At 43.5% G+C, this 15,936-nt stretch overlaps 1 protein-coding gene across 1 annotated transcript in view; it reads right to left on the bottom strand.

The window, feature by feature from the left end:
- LOC124007365 (GDNF family receptor alpha-2-like) overlaps positions 1-15,936 on the bottom strand; it is a 78,947-nt gene that overhangs the window by 38,772 nt on the left and 24,239 nt on the right. The window contains exon 3 of the mRNA XM_046317867.1: positions 8,156-8,233. Within this exon, the coding sequence (XP_046173823.1) occupies positions 8,156-8,233 (78 nt within the window). The remainder of the gene's footprint in view (positions 1-8,155; positions 8,234-15,936) is intronic.

The following is a 15,936-nucleotide window of genomic DNA, read 5'->3' as shown; positions in this document are numbered from 1 at the left end:
ATTCTCCTACATTAATTTCACATTTCCACAAACTTCAAACTGTTTCTTTCAAATGGTATCAAGAATATGCATATCCTGTCACATTCTGACCTTTATTTCCTTTGTTTTGTATTTATTTAGTATGGTCAGGGCGTGAGTTGGGTGGGCAGTCCATGTTTGTTTTTCTATGATTTGGGTATTTCTATGTTTCGGCCTAGTATGGTTCTCAATCAGAGGCAGGTGTCATTAGTTGTCTCTGATTGAGAATCATACTTAGGTAGCCTGGGTTTCACTGTGTGTTTGTGGGTGATTGTTCCTGTCTCTGTCTTTGCACCAGATAGGACTGTTTAGGTTTTCCATGTTTATTGTTTTGTAGTGTTCATGTAGTGTTCATGTGTACATTTACGTATTAAAAGAACCATGGACATGTACCACACCGCTTATTGGTCCTTTTTGCCTCTCCTCTTCGGAAGAAGAGGAGGAAATCCCTGACATATCCTTGCTTCAGGTGCTTGGATACAGGCAGTTAGATTTGGGTATGTCATTTTAGGCGGGAAAAACGGGTCCGATCTTATAATTATTAACCCCCACAGAAGAAGTTGAAGAGTCCAACATCAAAGCAGAATCACATTAGTGGAAACAAATTGTTATCAGAGCAAGCCTGGTTGTAGCTAGATAGTTTTTTGGTGCATCAGGGACAATTTTAGCATTTTAGCCAACCTTTTTCATAATCTTTAACCTAATTCTCCTAACTTGCCACGTTAATTCTCCTAAACTGCTTCTATCCTAGTTCTATCCTTCTACGAAAAGTAACTTCTGCTAGTCAAAACCGTCAGATCTTCCCTGAGAGCAGTCTGAGTATCCACTGATGCCATACAGCAACCAACAGAAAGTTACCATTCTCGGCTAGGAGCAAGAAAAATGGCGATTGTGAATTTTAGGGGTTAAAAAATGCACAGGCTTTTGGAACTAAAGAACAGATGTAATTGTTTGTAAACTCAGCAAAAAAATAAATGTCTCTTTTTCGGGACCCTGTCTTTCAAAGATAATTTGTTAAAATCCAAATAACTTCACAGATCTTCATTGTAAAGGATTTAAACACTGTTTCCCATGCTTGTTCAATGAACCATAAACAATTAATGAGGCAATTAAGGTCACAGTTAGGACACTAAATAAGCCTTTCTACTGACCCTGAAAACACCACAAGAAAGATGCCCAGGGTACCTGCTCATCTGCGTGAACGTGCCTTTGACATGCTGCAAGGAGGCATGAGAACTGCAGATGTGGCCAGGGCAATAAATTGCAATGTCCGTACTGTGAGATGCCTAAGACAGCGCTACAGGGACACAGGACGGACAACTGATCATCCTCACAGTGGCAGACCACGTGTAACAACACCTGCACAGGATCGGTACATCCGAACATCACACCTGCGGGACAGGTACAGGATGGCAACAACAACAACAACTGAGTTATACCAGGAACGCACAATCCCTCCATCAGTGCTCAGACTGTCCGCAATAGGCTAAGAGAGGCTGGACTGAGGGCTTGTAGGTCTGTTGTAAGGCAGGTCCTCACCATACAACAGCAACAACGTCGACAGGTCCTCAACACACAACAACAACTTCGCCAGGTCCTCAACACACAACAGCAACAACGTCGCCAATGGGCACGAACCCACCGGATTCACGTTTATCGTCGAAGGAATGAGCGTTTCACCGAGGCCTGTACTCTGGAGCGGGATCGATTTGGAGGTGGAGGGACCGTCATGGACTGGGGCGGTGTGTCACAGCATCAATGGACTGAGCTTGTTGTCATTGCAGGCAATCTCAACGCTGTGTGTTACAGGGAAGACATCCTCCTCCCTAATGTGATCCCCTTCCTGCAGGCTCATCCAGACATGACTCTCAAATGTTCTTTCGGTGTATACGATCCATTCGGAACAACCCAGGATGCCACAGATGAGGGGATTCAGATTCAGGTCATCCGGTGGTGGGAGAAGGCGGTGCACAAGGGAGAGAGGGATCCGCTGCAGTGAGGGTCAACATCAAGTCTCAGACCATCTGTCTCATAGCCAGCTTCTACACTCAAGCCACAAGACTGTTCCAACAGCTGAATCCTGGACTACGACACACTTCCCATTTATTCATATTCTGTACACATTCAAATACAATTTGTCTACCGGACCAATGAAATTGTTATGTCACCTTACTGCACTAGTATTGTTTATATGCTGCTACGGTACTGTACCTTCTGTCACTCACTATGCACATGGGCAAACAATGTCCGTACTACTGTCTAGCCCTGTAGGCTATTTAAAAAAATACATCTTATTTGTAGTTCTTACTTTCTTTCATCTGCCTCTTGTACTTGATTTAGTTGAGTCTTTTTATGTTTCTTTTGTATGTTATGCTGTATATTGACTATGTCACTTATTTGATTACTTTGTCGCTTTTGTCGCCATTGAATTGTGTGAGAAGCCTGCAAGTACATTTGATTTGTTGTCACCAGTGGATCCACGTGACCAGGACTTCATTTTTTGCACATAATCATTTTCAGTACTTTTCCAAAAGGCCATAGCATCCAATGAATCGTAAATAATAAAAATCAATAAATATATTGTCCGTAAATAAGTGACGACAGGGAGTAGGGCATGCCGTTGGCTTGTCGCTGAAAAAGCATCCCGCTTCGGACTTGCATCTGTTGTGTCGACGGTCGGGAGAAGGGTGGGCGAACGGCGGGTAGGTTGTGTGAGGGGAAAACGCCATGTTAACAGCAAGAGCACGGCAGCCTATCACGGGTGCCCCATGAATGAGGCGATGGGCAAAAAGCTGTCGCATGGCACTTGACCACTCTGGAAGGATGCCGGCCTCCCGAGTGATCATTGCTAACTGGGTATGCCATGGTAGCTACCAGTTTATGGTTATTGTTTGAGGAACATATCAAGAGTCTTTCAAGGACAGCTTTTTTCCATCTACGTAACATTGCAAAAATCAGAAACTTTCCGTCCAAAAATGATGCAGAAAAATGAATCCATGCTTTTGTTACTTCTAGGTTAGACTACTGCAATGCTCTACTTTCCGGCTACCCGGATAAAGCACTAAATAAACTTCAGTTAGTGCAATTTCAAGGTTTTACTGCTAAACCTACAAAGCATTACATGGGCTTGCTCCTACCTATCTTTCCAATTTGGTCCTGCCGTACATACCTACACATATGCTACGGTCACAAGACGCAGGCCTCCTAATTGTCCCTAGAATTTCTAAGCAAACAGCTGGAGGCAGGGCTTTCTCCTATAGAGCTACATTTTTATGGAATGGTCTGCCTACCCATGTGAGAGACGCAGACTCGGTCTCAACCTTTAAGTCTTTACTGAAGACTCATCTATTCAGTAGGTCATATGATTGAGTGTAGTCTGACCCAGGAGTGTGAAGGTGAACGGAAAGGCTCTGGAGCAAATAACGCCCTTGCTGTCTCTGCCTGGCCGGTTCCCCTCTCTCCACTGGGATTCTCTGCCTCTAACCCTATTACAGGGGCTGAGTCACTGGCTTACTGGTGCTCTTCCATGCCGTCCCTAGGAGGGTGCGTCACTTGAGTGGGTTGAGTCACTGATGTGATTATCTTGTCTGGGTTTCCCCCCCCCCATGGGTTGTGCCGTGGCGGAGATCTTTGTGGGGTATATTCGGCCTCGTCTCAGGATGGTAAGTTGGTGGTTGAAGATATCCCCTCTAGTGGTGTGGGGGTTGTGCTTTGGCAAAGTGGGTGGGATTATATCCTGCCTATTTGGCCCTGTCCGGGGGTATCATCAGATGGGGCCACAGTGTCTCCTGACCCTTCCAGTCTCAGCCTCCAGTATTTATGCTGCAGTAGTTTATGTGTCGGGGGGCTAGGGTCAGTCTGTTATATCTGGAGTACTTCTCCTGTCTTATCCGGTGTCCTGTGTGAATTTAAGTATGCTCTCTATAATTCTCTCTCTCTATAATTCTCTCTCTTTTTCTCTCTCTTTCTCTCTCTCTTTCTCTCTCTCTTTCTCTCTTTCTTTCTCTCAGAGGACCTGAGCCCTAGGACCATGCCTCAGGACTACTTGACATGACGACTCCTTGCCCTCCCCAGTCCACCTGGCCGTGCTGCTGCTCCAGTTTCAACTGTTCTGCCTGCGGCTATGGAACCCTGACCTGTTCACCGGACGTGCTACCTGTCCCAGACCTGCTGTTTTCAACTCTCTAGAGACAGCAGGATTGGTAGAGATACTCTTAATGATCGGCTATGAAAAGCCAACTGACATTTACTCCTGAGGTGCTGACTTGTTCCATCCTCGACAACTACTATGATTATTGTTATTTGACCATGTTGGTTATTTATGAACATTTGAACATCTTGGACATGTTCTGTTATAATCTCCACCCGGCACAACCAGAAGAGGACTGGCCACCCCTCATAGCCTGGTTCCTCTCTAGGTTTCTTCCTAGGTTTTGGCCTTTCTAGGGAGTTTTTCCTAGCCACCGTGCTTCTACACCTGCATTGCTTGCTGTTTGGGGTTTTAGGCTGGGTTTCTGTACAGCACAGCAGATATCAGCAGCTAAATCTGGTATCCATCAATTACACTCTTGTCTGGAAAACACTATGTTACTAAAAAATAGAGTTGCCGATATAGCTAACTCACTCTCTGTGTTGGTAGCAATGATGAATGTGTATAAATAATTTTTGGTTGGTTAGTTAGTTGGTTCTCAGTTGGCTAGCAATCTTACTGCCAGTTGTTGTTCTGCGGTGTCTCGCTAGCTAAAATTGTCCCTTTCCTAAGTTAGCTATGACTGGAGATGGGGATTTGGACTTGTGGTTTCACTTAATTCTTCGTACTGGCCAACAATTATAACAGCGATTCTGATCCAAATGTAAATTCATACATTGTGCCCCTGGCCTGTGAGGAAGGAAGTTCAAAATGTAGCTAAATGTAGTATGCTAATTTGAACTAGCTTGTGTAACGGATGTGAAACGGCTAGCTAGTTAGCGGTGGTGCGCGCTAAATAGCGTTTCAATCGGTGACGTCAGTTGCTCTGAGACCTTGAAGTAGTAGATCCCCTTGCTCTGCAAGAGCGGTGGCTTTTGTGAAGCGATGGGTAGCAATGCTTCGTGAGTGACTGTTGTTGATGTGTGCAAAGGGTCCCTGGTTCACGCCCAGGTATGGGCGAGGGGACGGTCTAAAGTTATACTGTTACACTTGCTCATCGAAAGCATGTTAGGCTAATGAGCAAGTGTTTTAGCCATGCAACCTACGACAACAAATTAAAAGCGTGTACTGTATGACAAAGTCATAGACCGTTTTGGCAACAGGAAAGAGAGGAGGATGGCATTAACGTTTCTCTACAAGTAGGGTGAGTCAACATGTTTTTTGTACACACACACACACACACACACACACACACACACACACACACACACACACACACACACACACACACACACACACACACACACACACACACACACACACACACACACACACACACACACACACACACACATCAGTAACATGGACAGCCAAATATTTCTCCGGTGTTCTAAATCAATAATCGTTTAGTAGTCCAAAAATTGTAAGAAACATTAACTTGATTGACCGTGCTGTAGGTCACGTAACTGTTTGTTTCATGCGATATGCCTTGTGGATTCCACTGGACAGAGGTCCCCGTTTTTGTGATGAAACAAAGGTGTGGGTGAATTTATTCTGCCACTGTGTCTTCTTATTGTCTCTGCCTCAGGCCCATATGTCACGACGGCAAGGCATATGAACTAACAGGTTACAGAGCAAACAACGCAATTATCACAACACAGTTTGTAATAATGGCTCTTTTTTTCTGGCTTCCCCAGTGATTTTACCCACGCACTGCTACTGAGCATGACATAAAGATGAATTGGGTCATGTTTGTATGGGTTTGTGTTATGTGGTTAGAGTTAGTCTGAGGACCACAGAGTACCTTACAGACCACGTAATCAATTTAGGCTACCCCTTTTCTCTGTTTACTTTTTTGTCTTTGGAAAACTCAGGTTATCTGTAATCCTTCCACAGTGTCCTGCTGAAATACACCACAGAGTAGCTGCATTTTGGGTACACGAGCACCAGGTACTCTGAAAGGTATAAAATCGAGACTACAACAGTGATTACACAACCACCTCATTTTTCTCCCTGAAGATTCAGGGGGGGGGGGGGTCCTATCTTGCGTCATACCTATAATTTTGCGAGATTTGAAATGCATCCAATTGACATCATCATTTAAAATGTCAGCCAATTAATATGATTTACATTTCCTGGTGTTACATGTTTGCTAACAAGTTACAAATGTAAAAGCTTGGCACAGAGCAAGTTAACAAACACCAGGCTAACTAGCTAGCCAACGCCAGTCATGTGCTAACGTTTGACGGTAAACAGTGTTATTTCATAGTTTTGATGTCTTTACTATAATTCTACAATGTAGAAAATAGGAAAAATAAAGAAAAAACATGGAAGGATTAGACTGGTACTGTATGTGTGAAACACATCTCACTGACTTGGACATGATTAAAAAAAACAGGGTCTCCAGGGTGAAATTCCCCTTTAAATGAATCATATCTATCCATTGATTCTTGAAGAATATAACTTATAGATGCCTCATGAGCTTAGTTGAACAGTCGTACCGCGTCAGAACCCAAACTGTGTTTGTTTTACTCCATTGTTTGTCAAATGAATGTGAACACACTTTGTAGCCTCAAAACACATTTACAACTATAATTGTGATATGATTGATGGTCAGTCCTTGTATCCATCGCACTGACCATGAATTTGAAAGTGGTTCAATATCTTCAGCCCCATCCCTCAGCTGTTTACTAAATCAGTGGCAGGGTGTCTGCTTTGCTATTGTTTGAACTGCAGATTGCCGCTTTACGGGCTCAATGCAATCTGTAGCTCTGAAGACCCTCTTTGTAGCGCGACCGACAATTATAGGCAACGCCCCCGCGGTTGCAAAGACTGCATTCCCAGCATATGTCAGTTCAATTAAGACGTACGTTTACATTTTAACATGGACCTTCCACGATACGGATCGAATCCAGCCCGAAATGCTCAGGAGTCTGTGTGAAATACCGAAACAGAGAGAGAGTTCAAATGAAGTATGATCAATCGTCAGATAGAGTGTTTATCTTTGATGAACTGAGAGGGAATACACAAATTAAATTAAATATAAACACTCTCTTCCACATATACCAAGAAATGGTGGAATGTGTGTGTGTGTGGTGGATGTAATTTCTTCTATAGTGAAGCTCGTATGTCTCCTAGAGAAGCTGCAGATGACTTCTCAGTGCTTTAAATAATGAGAAATGTGAACTGGTGCAAAAGGAAATTGGAAAGAAAATAGCTTTTCATGCAGGGATGGAGGATAGCTTCAGTTACACACACACACACACACACACACACACACACACACACACACACACACACACACACACACACACACACACACACACACACACACACACACACACACACACACACACACACACACACACACACACACACACACACACACACACACACACACACACACACACACACACACACACGAAATAGCTTCTGTTCATTCATCTCAATCAACAGGGGAGATTTGTATTCTAAGTTGCCCCTCCGTATCAGAAAGAGGCCGACATACACCAACCCTGTTACCCTAACAACAAGGTATCATGGTCTAACTTCAGTATTCAACATTTGTCCAAGGTGGGGATAAATGTCACATTTCGACAGTTAAGTTTAGGCATTCATTCTGACTGGTTAAGGTAAGGGTTAAGGCTTGGGATAGTTTTAAAACAGAACAAATCAAATCTAGAGCCTAACACTGAGATTGAACCCAGGGTTGGGTTGAATGGGGAAGACACATTTCAGTTGAACGCATTCAGTTATCCAACTGACTAGGTTATCCCCCTTTCCCTTTCCTTTCCTTGGAGCCAGAGTGTGCAGTTAAAGGCCTTCCTCTATCCCCATCCACAATGCCCTAGCAAGCCAGGAGCCTACTAATTGGTAATAGGTGCTCAGGTTGCCCCTAGTGGACAGTATTGAAGGCATCTCCCAATGTCCTGGGGGACAGGGCAAACGTTGAATACTGAAGTCGATCTGGTGTGACCTGCCTGGACACACACACACATCCAGTGGTACCTGAGATGATGGAGGCGTGTCTAAACTCTTCTGAGAATTCGTGGAGCTCATAGGGCGACAGCTCATAGAAGTCCTCCCCTGGAACACAAAAAAACATGAGTGAGTGTGAGAGAGCGAGCGCGTGTGTGTGTTACACAGAAACAGAGGTATTAGGATCTTTTTAGAATGAGGATGGAACCCAGGACAGCAGCCATTAAACCGCTCTTAGAACATAAAATCAAAACGCATATACCATTTCATTTTCAATACCAGCAACAATGTTGCCTTACTTTTAACAGTTGACTACACATTATCAAGCATTCACACTAGACCTGACAAAGCAAATTAAATTCTGCTGGTGACTCGCTACTTTGATGTTTGTGCGTGTGTGTGTGTGTGTGTGCATATGTGCGTGTACGTGTGTAGGGGTATGGTACCTTAGAGGTTTAGTGAAGCAGGTGACAAGGCTCCATGTTTATTTATGAGGCTCTGAAGCAATGTTTCTGTATGTAAGACTGATTCCACCTGCAGTTACACATACAGTTACTGACTCAACCTCCCCCTCCCCTCGCCTCTCCTCCCATCTCTTTTCTACTCCATCAAATCCTTATCATCTCCTATCCTGTCTTCTCTATCATCCCCTCTCCTCACCTTTGTCCTCCAACTCTTCCTCTCCTAAAACCCTCCCCTCTCACCTGACCGGCATGTGTGTGGTCAGCTTTATTGCAATCCTCCAACCTCACCTTGCCAATATCTTCAAGGCTCAGCTCACCAATGCCATTGCTCATCAGAGAGCTAATCCACCAACCCTTGGCCTCCTCCTCATTGCTACACTCCATTCCAAAACACACACACACACACACACACACACACACACACACACACACACACACACACACACACACACACACACACACACACACACACACACACACACACACACACACACACACACACACACACACACACACACACACACACCCCTGAGGAGGCTTCATTGAGGGGGCGTTCAGATTACAGGTGGGTAATTTATGTAAAGTCGCTGTTTCGCTTCCAACACCCTACCTCTGATTACATGTATGAGTCTCTCTCTCTCCATTTCTCTGTGCTCATAAATGTTGCTCAGGAGAGAGCTGATATTATTAGCTGACCACCTGCCTGGCTAACATCAAAACGCTCAGTCAAAACCCGTCCTGATGACAGGAAGTGGGTAACGAAAACACCAATGCTCACAATGCCAATCTGGCCCTATAGTTATGGAAACACTATAAACATCGACATCACAATTAGCCTCCGCCACATCCCTGGGTATTACATTCCTGGTCTACGCATTTATACGTCTCCAAGTCAATGTTATTTTCAGTTCAGGTCTACATTAGCTGAATGTAAGTTCAATTCTAGTTCAAATTAACTCAATGTTAGTTCAAAGTTAAAAAAGCTTCACAATACAGTGGCTCGGTTTGCTAGAGGAAGAAATACACAATCCGCATGTGCGTGTCTTTGTGTGTGTGTTGGTGTTGGTGTTGGTTGGTGTGTGTGTGTGTGTGTGTGTGTGTGTGTGTGTGTGTGTGTGTGTGTGTGTGTTGGTGTGTGTGTGTTGTATGCATGTGTGTGTTTGTTGGTGTGTGTGTGTTTGTTGTGTTTGTGTGTGTGTGTGTTTGTTGGTGTGTGTTGGTGTGTGTTTGTTTTGTTGGTGTGTTTGTTGGTGTGTGTTTGTGTTTGTTGGTGTGTGTGTGTGTTTGTTGGTGTGTGTGTGTGTGTGTGTTTGTTGGTGTGTGTGTGTGTGTGTGTTTGTTGGTGTGTTTGTTGGTGTGTGTGTGTTTGTTGGTGTGTGTTGGTGTGTGTGTTGGTGTGTGTGTGTTGGTGTGTGTGTGTGTTGGTGTGTGTGTGTGTGTGTTGGTGTGTGTTGGTGTGGGTGTGTGTGTGTGTTGGTGTGTGTGTGTGTGTGTGTGTGTGTTGGTGTGTGTGTGTGTGTGTGTGTGTGTGTAGAGCAGTGGCTCCCTACCTTTTTTGGTCTACAAGCCATCAGACTGCTGAACACTTGAACTGGACTGACCACCTTCACTGACTGCACCATAGCACACATGCACACACACACCCACACAGATATACACACACCCACACACACACGCTCATATACATACAGTGCCTTCAGAAAGTATTCAAAACCTTTGATTTATTCCACATTTTGTCGTTACAGCCTGAATTCAAAATGGATTAAATATATTTTTTAATCTACACACAATACCCCTTAATGTCAAAGTAAAGACATGTTATAATACATTCTTGCAAATTTATTGAAAATGAAATACAGAAATATCTCATTTACATAAGTAGTCACACCCCTGAGTCAATACGTTTGAATCACCTTTGGTAGCGATTACAGCTATGAGTCTTTCTGGGTAAGTCTATAAGAGCTTTGTACACCTGGATTGTACAATATGTCCATTATTCTTTTCAAAATTCTACAAGCTCATTGCTAGATAACCATTTTCAAGTCTTGCCAAGCAGATTTAAGTCAAAACTGGAACTTGGCCACTCAAGAACATTCAATGTGTTCTTGGTAAACAACTCTAGCGTCATATCTAATTCAATTGTATTTGTATTGGGGGGGGGGGTTGATTTGCTGTTCAGGAATCTTATGGCTTGGGGATAGAAGCTCTTTAGAAGCCTCTTGGACCTAGACTTGGCACTCCGGTACCGTTTGCCGTGCGGTAGCAGAGAGAACAGTCTATGACTAGGGTGGCTGGAGACTTGGCAATTTTTAGGGCCTTCCTCTGACACCGCCTGGTATAGAGGTCCTGGATGGTAGGAAGCTTGGCCCCGGTGATGTACTGGGCCGTACACATTACCCTCTGCAGTGCCTTGCGGTCGGAGGCAGAGCAGTTGCCATACCAGGAAGTGATGCATTGTAGATTTGGCCTTGTGTTTTAGGTTATTGTCCTGCTGAAAGGTAAATTTACCTCCCAGTGTCTTATGTAAAGCTGAAACTGAACCAGGTTTTCCTCTAGGATTTTGCCTGTGCTACCTCCATTCTGTTACTTTTTTATCCTTGATAACTCCCCTGTCTAATGATTACAAGCATTCCCATAACATGATGCAGCGACCGCTATGCTTGACAATATGGAGAGTGGTACTCAATAATGTGTTGTATTGGATTTGCCCTAAACATAACACTTTTTATTCAGGACAAATAGTAAATTGCTTTGACACGTTTTTTGCAGTATTAATTTAGCGCCATGTTGCAAACGTGATTCATGTTTTGGAATATGTGTCTTCTGCGCAGGCATGCTTATTTTCACTCTGTCAGATACTGTTGGTTAGTATTGTGAAGTAACTACAGTGTTGTTGATCCATCCTCAGTTTTCTCCTATCCCAGCCATTAAACAGTTTTAGAGTCACCATTGACCACATGGTGAAATACCTGAGTGGTTTCCTTCCTCTCCCGCAACTTAGTTAGGAAGGACGCATGTATCAAATGACTAGGTGTATTGATACACCATCTAAAGAGTCATTAATAACTTCACCATGCTCAAACGGTTATTCAACGTCAGCTTTGAATTATTTTTATTTTTTACCCATCTACCAATAGTTTCCCTTTCAGGCTGTAACACAACAAAATGTATGAAAAGTCAACGGGTGTGAATACTTTGAAGGCACTGTACACCTGTACACACGCACACATTTAAACTCATGCTACACACACATCACGACTGCTACCAGACTCTTATTATTATTATTAGTGCTAAATACTGCACAATTTAAACACTAGCCTCCAATCCCCCCTTCTCCAAAACACCTGTAAATATTGTACTGTAAATTGTGCCTTTTTATGCTAAAATGTTGATTCTATTATACTGAGCCAGTTAGTTTATGTTCATAATATCTTTTATTTCTTATTGTTGTTGCAAGAAGGAACCTACAAGTAAGTATTTTGCTGGACAGTGTATACCATACATATGGTACACTAGTAGAACATGAAGCTACTGTACCACCAACTGAATTTTGCTTTGCCCAGAAGTACCGCCCTCATGTGCATTGTACCAGTAGGCCTATGGTCTCATTAGTCTTTCCTCAAGTCCTAGTACCGAAGATTGGGAACCACTGGTGGTGTGTGTGTGTGTGTGTGTGTGTGTGTGTGTGTGTGTGTGTGTGTGTGTGTGTGTGTGTGTGTGTGTGTGTGTGTGTGTGTGTGTGTGTGTGTGTGTGTGTGTGTGTGTGTGTGTGTGTGTGTGTGTGTGTGTGTGTGTGTGTGTGTGTGTGTGTGTGTGTGTGTGTGTGATTGCATGCGTGTTGTGGAGTAAGCTGAATTTGAGCAGTGAGAAACTGCTTTAGCTGCATTCTCTCTCAAGCCCTCCTCTCATCTTTCACTCCTCCTCATCCCCTTTTTAATTATTACTGAGGGAGAGGAGGGGGGGATTTACATTTGTTTGGTTTATCCTGTAATGAGTGAAACCATAAACTGCTCAACAACCTGAACACTGATCCACGCAGACCTAGCAGAATTGAGAATAATTACTTTTAATTACCCTACTCTGTCTGTCTGTGTGTGCATGTGTGTGTGTGTGTGTGTGTGTGTGTGTGTGTGTGTGTGTGTGTGTGTGTGTGTGTGTGTGTGTGTGTGTGTGTGTGTGTGTGTGTGTGTGTGTGTGTGTGTGTGTGTGTGTGTGTGTGGGTGGGACACACTAATGAGCGAGCTGTGAGTTCTTCTCTTGCATATGTAGTTCATTTATTTTTCACAAGGGTCTTTCTGCTCTAGTTCAGTTGCATACTTAGCACTAAATCACTGTTTCTCAAATCTCTCCTGAGGCACCACCACACAGTGCACAGTTTTGTTCAAGCCCTACACACACTCTAAATCACCAGCGACACACACACACATACATATGCATGTTCTAACACCATATTTTTCTGCCTACTCGGTCTTTGGATTCGCTTAATCATTCATCTCATGAGTCACACAAGCTGTTTCTTTTTTACTTGACTGTACTTGTGTGTGTACGTGTGTGTGTGTGTGTACGTGTGTGTGTACGTGTGTGTGTACGTGCATGCGTGTGTACATGTGTGTGTACGTGTGTGTGTGTGTGTGTGTGCGTGTGTGTGTACGTGTGTGTGTGTGTGTGTGCGTGTGTGTGTACGTGCATGCGTGTGTACATGTGTGTGTACGTGTGTGTGTGTGTGTGTGTGTGTGCGTGTGTGTGTACGTGCATGCGTGTGTACATGTGTGTGTGCGTGTGTGTGTGTGTGTGTGTGTGTGCGTGCGTGTTTCATGCCAGAAAATGAAGTGAGTAAACAGAGAACAACAGTTCCATTCCTCAGTGGAACAGCACTAAGCTCCCTCATTAGTCTGAATGGCAAATTAGTTATTTATTATCCCGAATGCTACGTACCCCAGTGATTAGCTTGTAGGCTAAATACCTGAGTCAATGCTAAATGAGTAATCCATTAGTCTGAATTATCCTTGTTGTTGTTGATGTGTTAGCCTGCATGCTAAATACCTGAGTCAATACTAGAAACCTGAGAGATTAGCTTGATCTCACCAAATACAGGAGTGCCTGAATGCTACATGGAGGAGTCATTAGAGTGAAAGCTGATTTATTAGCTTGGATGCTAACTGTTGGCATCACTAGGATACTCTTCGTTCTCCAATGTGTTGCAGAGAACAATACCTGATGAATCCTGCTCTGCTGTGTTCCTTTCAGCTGGGTGTGTGTGTGTGTGATGGATAAGCCACAGTCCCGTCAGTTTAATAAGCACTTAACAAGAAGAACCAACAAACAAGGGCTGTGATTAACAGCCAATGATAGCCAACCCTGATTAACCGATCTGTTTGGGACTGGCTGCTGATAAAAAATATATATATATTTGTGACCATAACTTTTTCTTGTTGGGGAGAGGGGGAGGGGCTACAGGCACAATACACAAGTTTATATAATTTCATGGTTCACATCCACCAGTTGAGTGCCACTCAAAAAGAAGAAGGAAAACTTTTTTTTAAGTACACAAATACAAAGCATTGATCACCATGATCACCATAGCCTCCACCCCCCCATTTCCCCAATGTGGGCAGTTTGCTGATCAACATTGTGAACAGAGTTCCCCATAGTGGCGGTGGGGTTATGGTATAGGTAGGCATAAGCTACGGACAACGAACACAATTGCATTGTATTGACGGCGATTTGAATGCACAGAGACACCGTGACGAGACCCTGAGGCCCATTGGCGTGCCATTCATCCGCCGCCATCACCTCATGTTTCAGCACGATAATGCCTGGCCCCATGTCTCAAGGATCTGTACACAATTCCTGGAAGCTGAAAGTGTCCCAGTTCTTCCATGGCCTGCGTGCTCACCAGACATGTCACCCATTGAGCACATTTGGGATGCTCTGGGTCGACGTTTACGACAGCGTGTTCCAGTTCCCGCCAATATCCAGCAACTTCGCACAGCCATTGGAGAGGAGTGGGCCGACATTCCACAGGCCACAATCAACAGCCTGATCAGCTCTATTCGAAGGAGATGTGTCACTGTGCATGAGGCAAATGGTGGTCACACCAGATACGGACTTATTGTCTGATCCACGCCCCACCTTTTTTTAAAGATACAGTATGTGGGACCAACATATGCATATCTTTATTCCCAGTCATGTGAAATCCATAGATTAAAAGGGCCTAATTTATTTAATATATTTAAATGGACTGATATCCTTGAATTAACTCATGCATGTTTGCGCTTGTATTTTTGTTCAGCGTAGGTAGTTCATTTGTATGTGTTCGGCTTTAGCTGAGAAGTGTATTTTTCCAGGCCTCAATTGTTTCTTGACTAGCAAAAATTCATTCTAGCTGTCGAAAATTCTAACGTTTTAACTTCTAGTAGAAACCTTATCCACCGGTAAATCGGGAGAGAGTGAGATGATTTCCATCTGATGATTTCCACCAAAATCGTTTTTTTTTTTGCCACAGTTTCTGCCAGTAATCGTCTCATTTTTTGAATGAATATTTACATTCACGCACTTCAACATTTATTTTGTAACTTTGCCCCATAAACATTTAACTGGAGGGCACTCATACATCATATGAAGAAATGTGCCTACCTGATTTAGGGGACACAGTGAACAGTTGGGGCCAATTTCATCATGAAACGTTTCCTTCCTGTTAAACACAGGCTGTGATAAGTTGATGGTTCAGATTTGGGGAGGCCAATGTCATATTTTTCCATATTATGTTCCAGTTTGTAACGGTCGTCGGTGGAAGAAGGTGAGGACCAAAGTTCAGCGTGGTACTTGTTCATGTTATTTATTTACACTGAACACTATCAAACAAAGAAACAAAAAAAAAACACAACCGAAACAGCTCCGTCACTCAACAGAAAAATAATCACCCACGAAACACAGGTGGGAAAAGGCTACTTAAGTATGATTCTCAATCGGAGACAACTAACGACACCTGCCTCTGATTGAGAACCATACCAGGCCAAACACAAAACACAACATAGAAAAACGAACATAGACAACCCACTCAACTCACGCCCTGACCATACTAAAACAAAGACATTTACAAAAGAACTAAAGTCAGAACGTGACACAGTTAAAGGGTTGTTCAGATTCACTTAGATCTGTGGCCATACTTTTTTTTGAATGGCTAGCTCAGAAAATGAGCTTTCCCGAAAGTCGTTTATGTGTTATAGAGATCAGTCCTTACGGAAGCCCAGATAATTTATTTGCTGTATAAATGCCATCATTGGATGGTTTGGTAGTGGGGTTTCCCAGGAGACTCTATAGGCCGGCATAGCTGACCTAAATTGC

Source organism: Oncorhynchus gorbuscha, linkage group LG20, assembly GCF_021184085.1.
Source record: "Oncorhynchus gorbuscha isolate QuinsamMale2020 ecotype Even-year linkage group LG20, OgorEven_v1.0, whole genome shotgun sequence".
Classification (NCBI taxonomy): Eukaryota; Metazoa; Chordata; class Actinopteri; order Salmoniformes; family Salmonidae; genus Oncorhynchus; species Oncorhynchus gorbuscha.
This window is presented reverse-complemented; position numbering and strand designations above follow the sequence as displayed.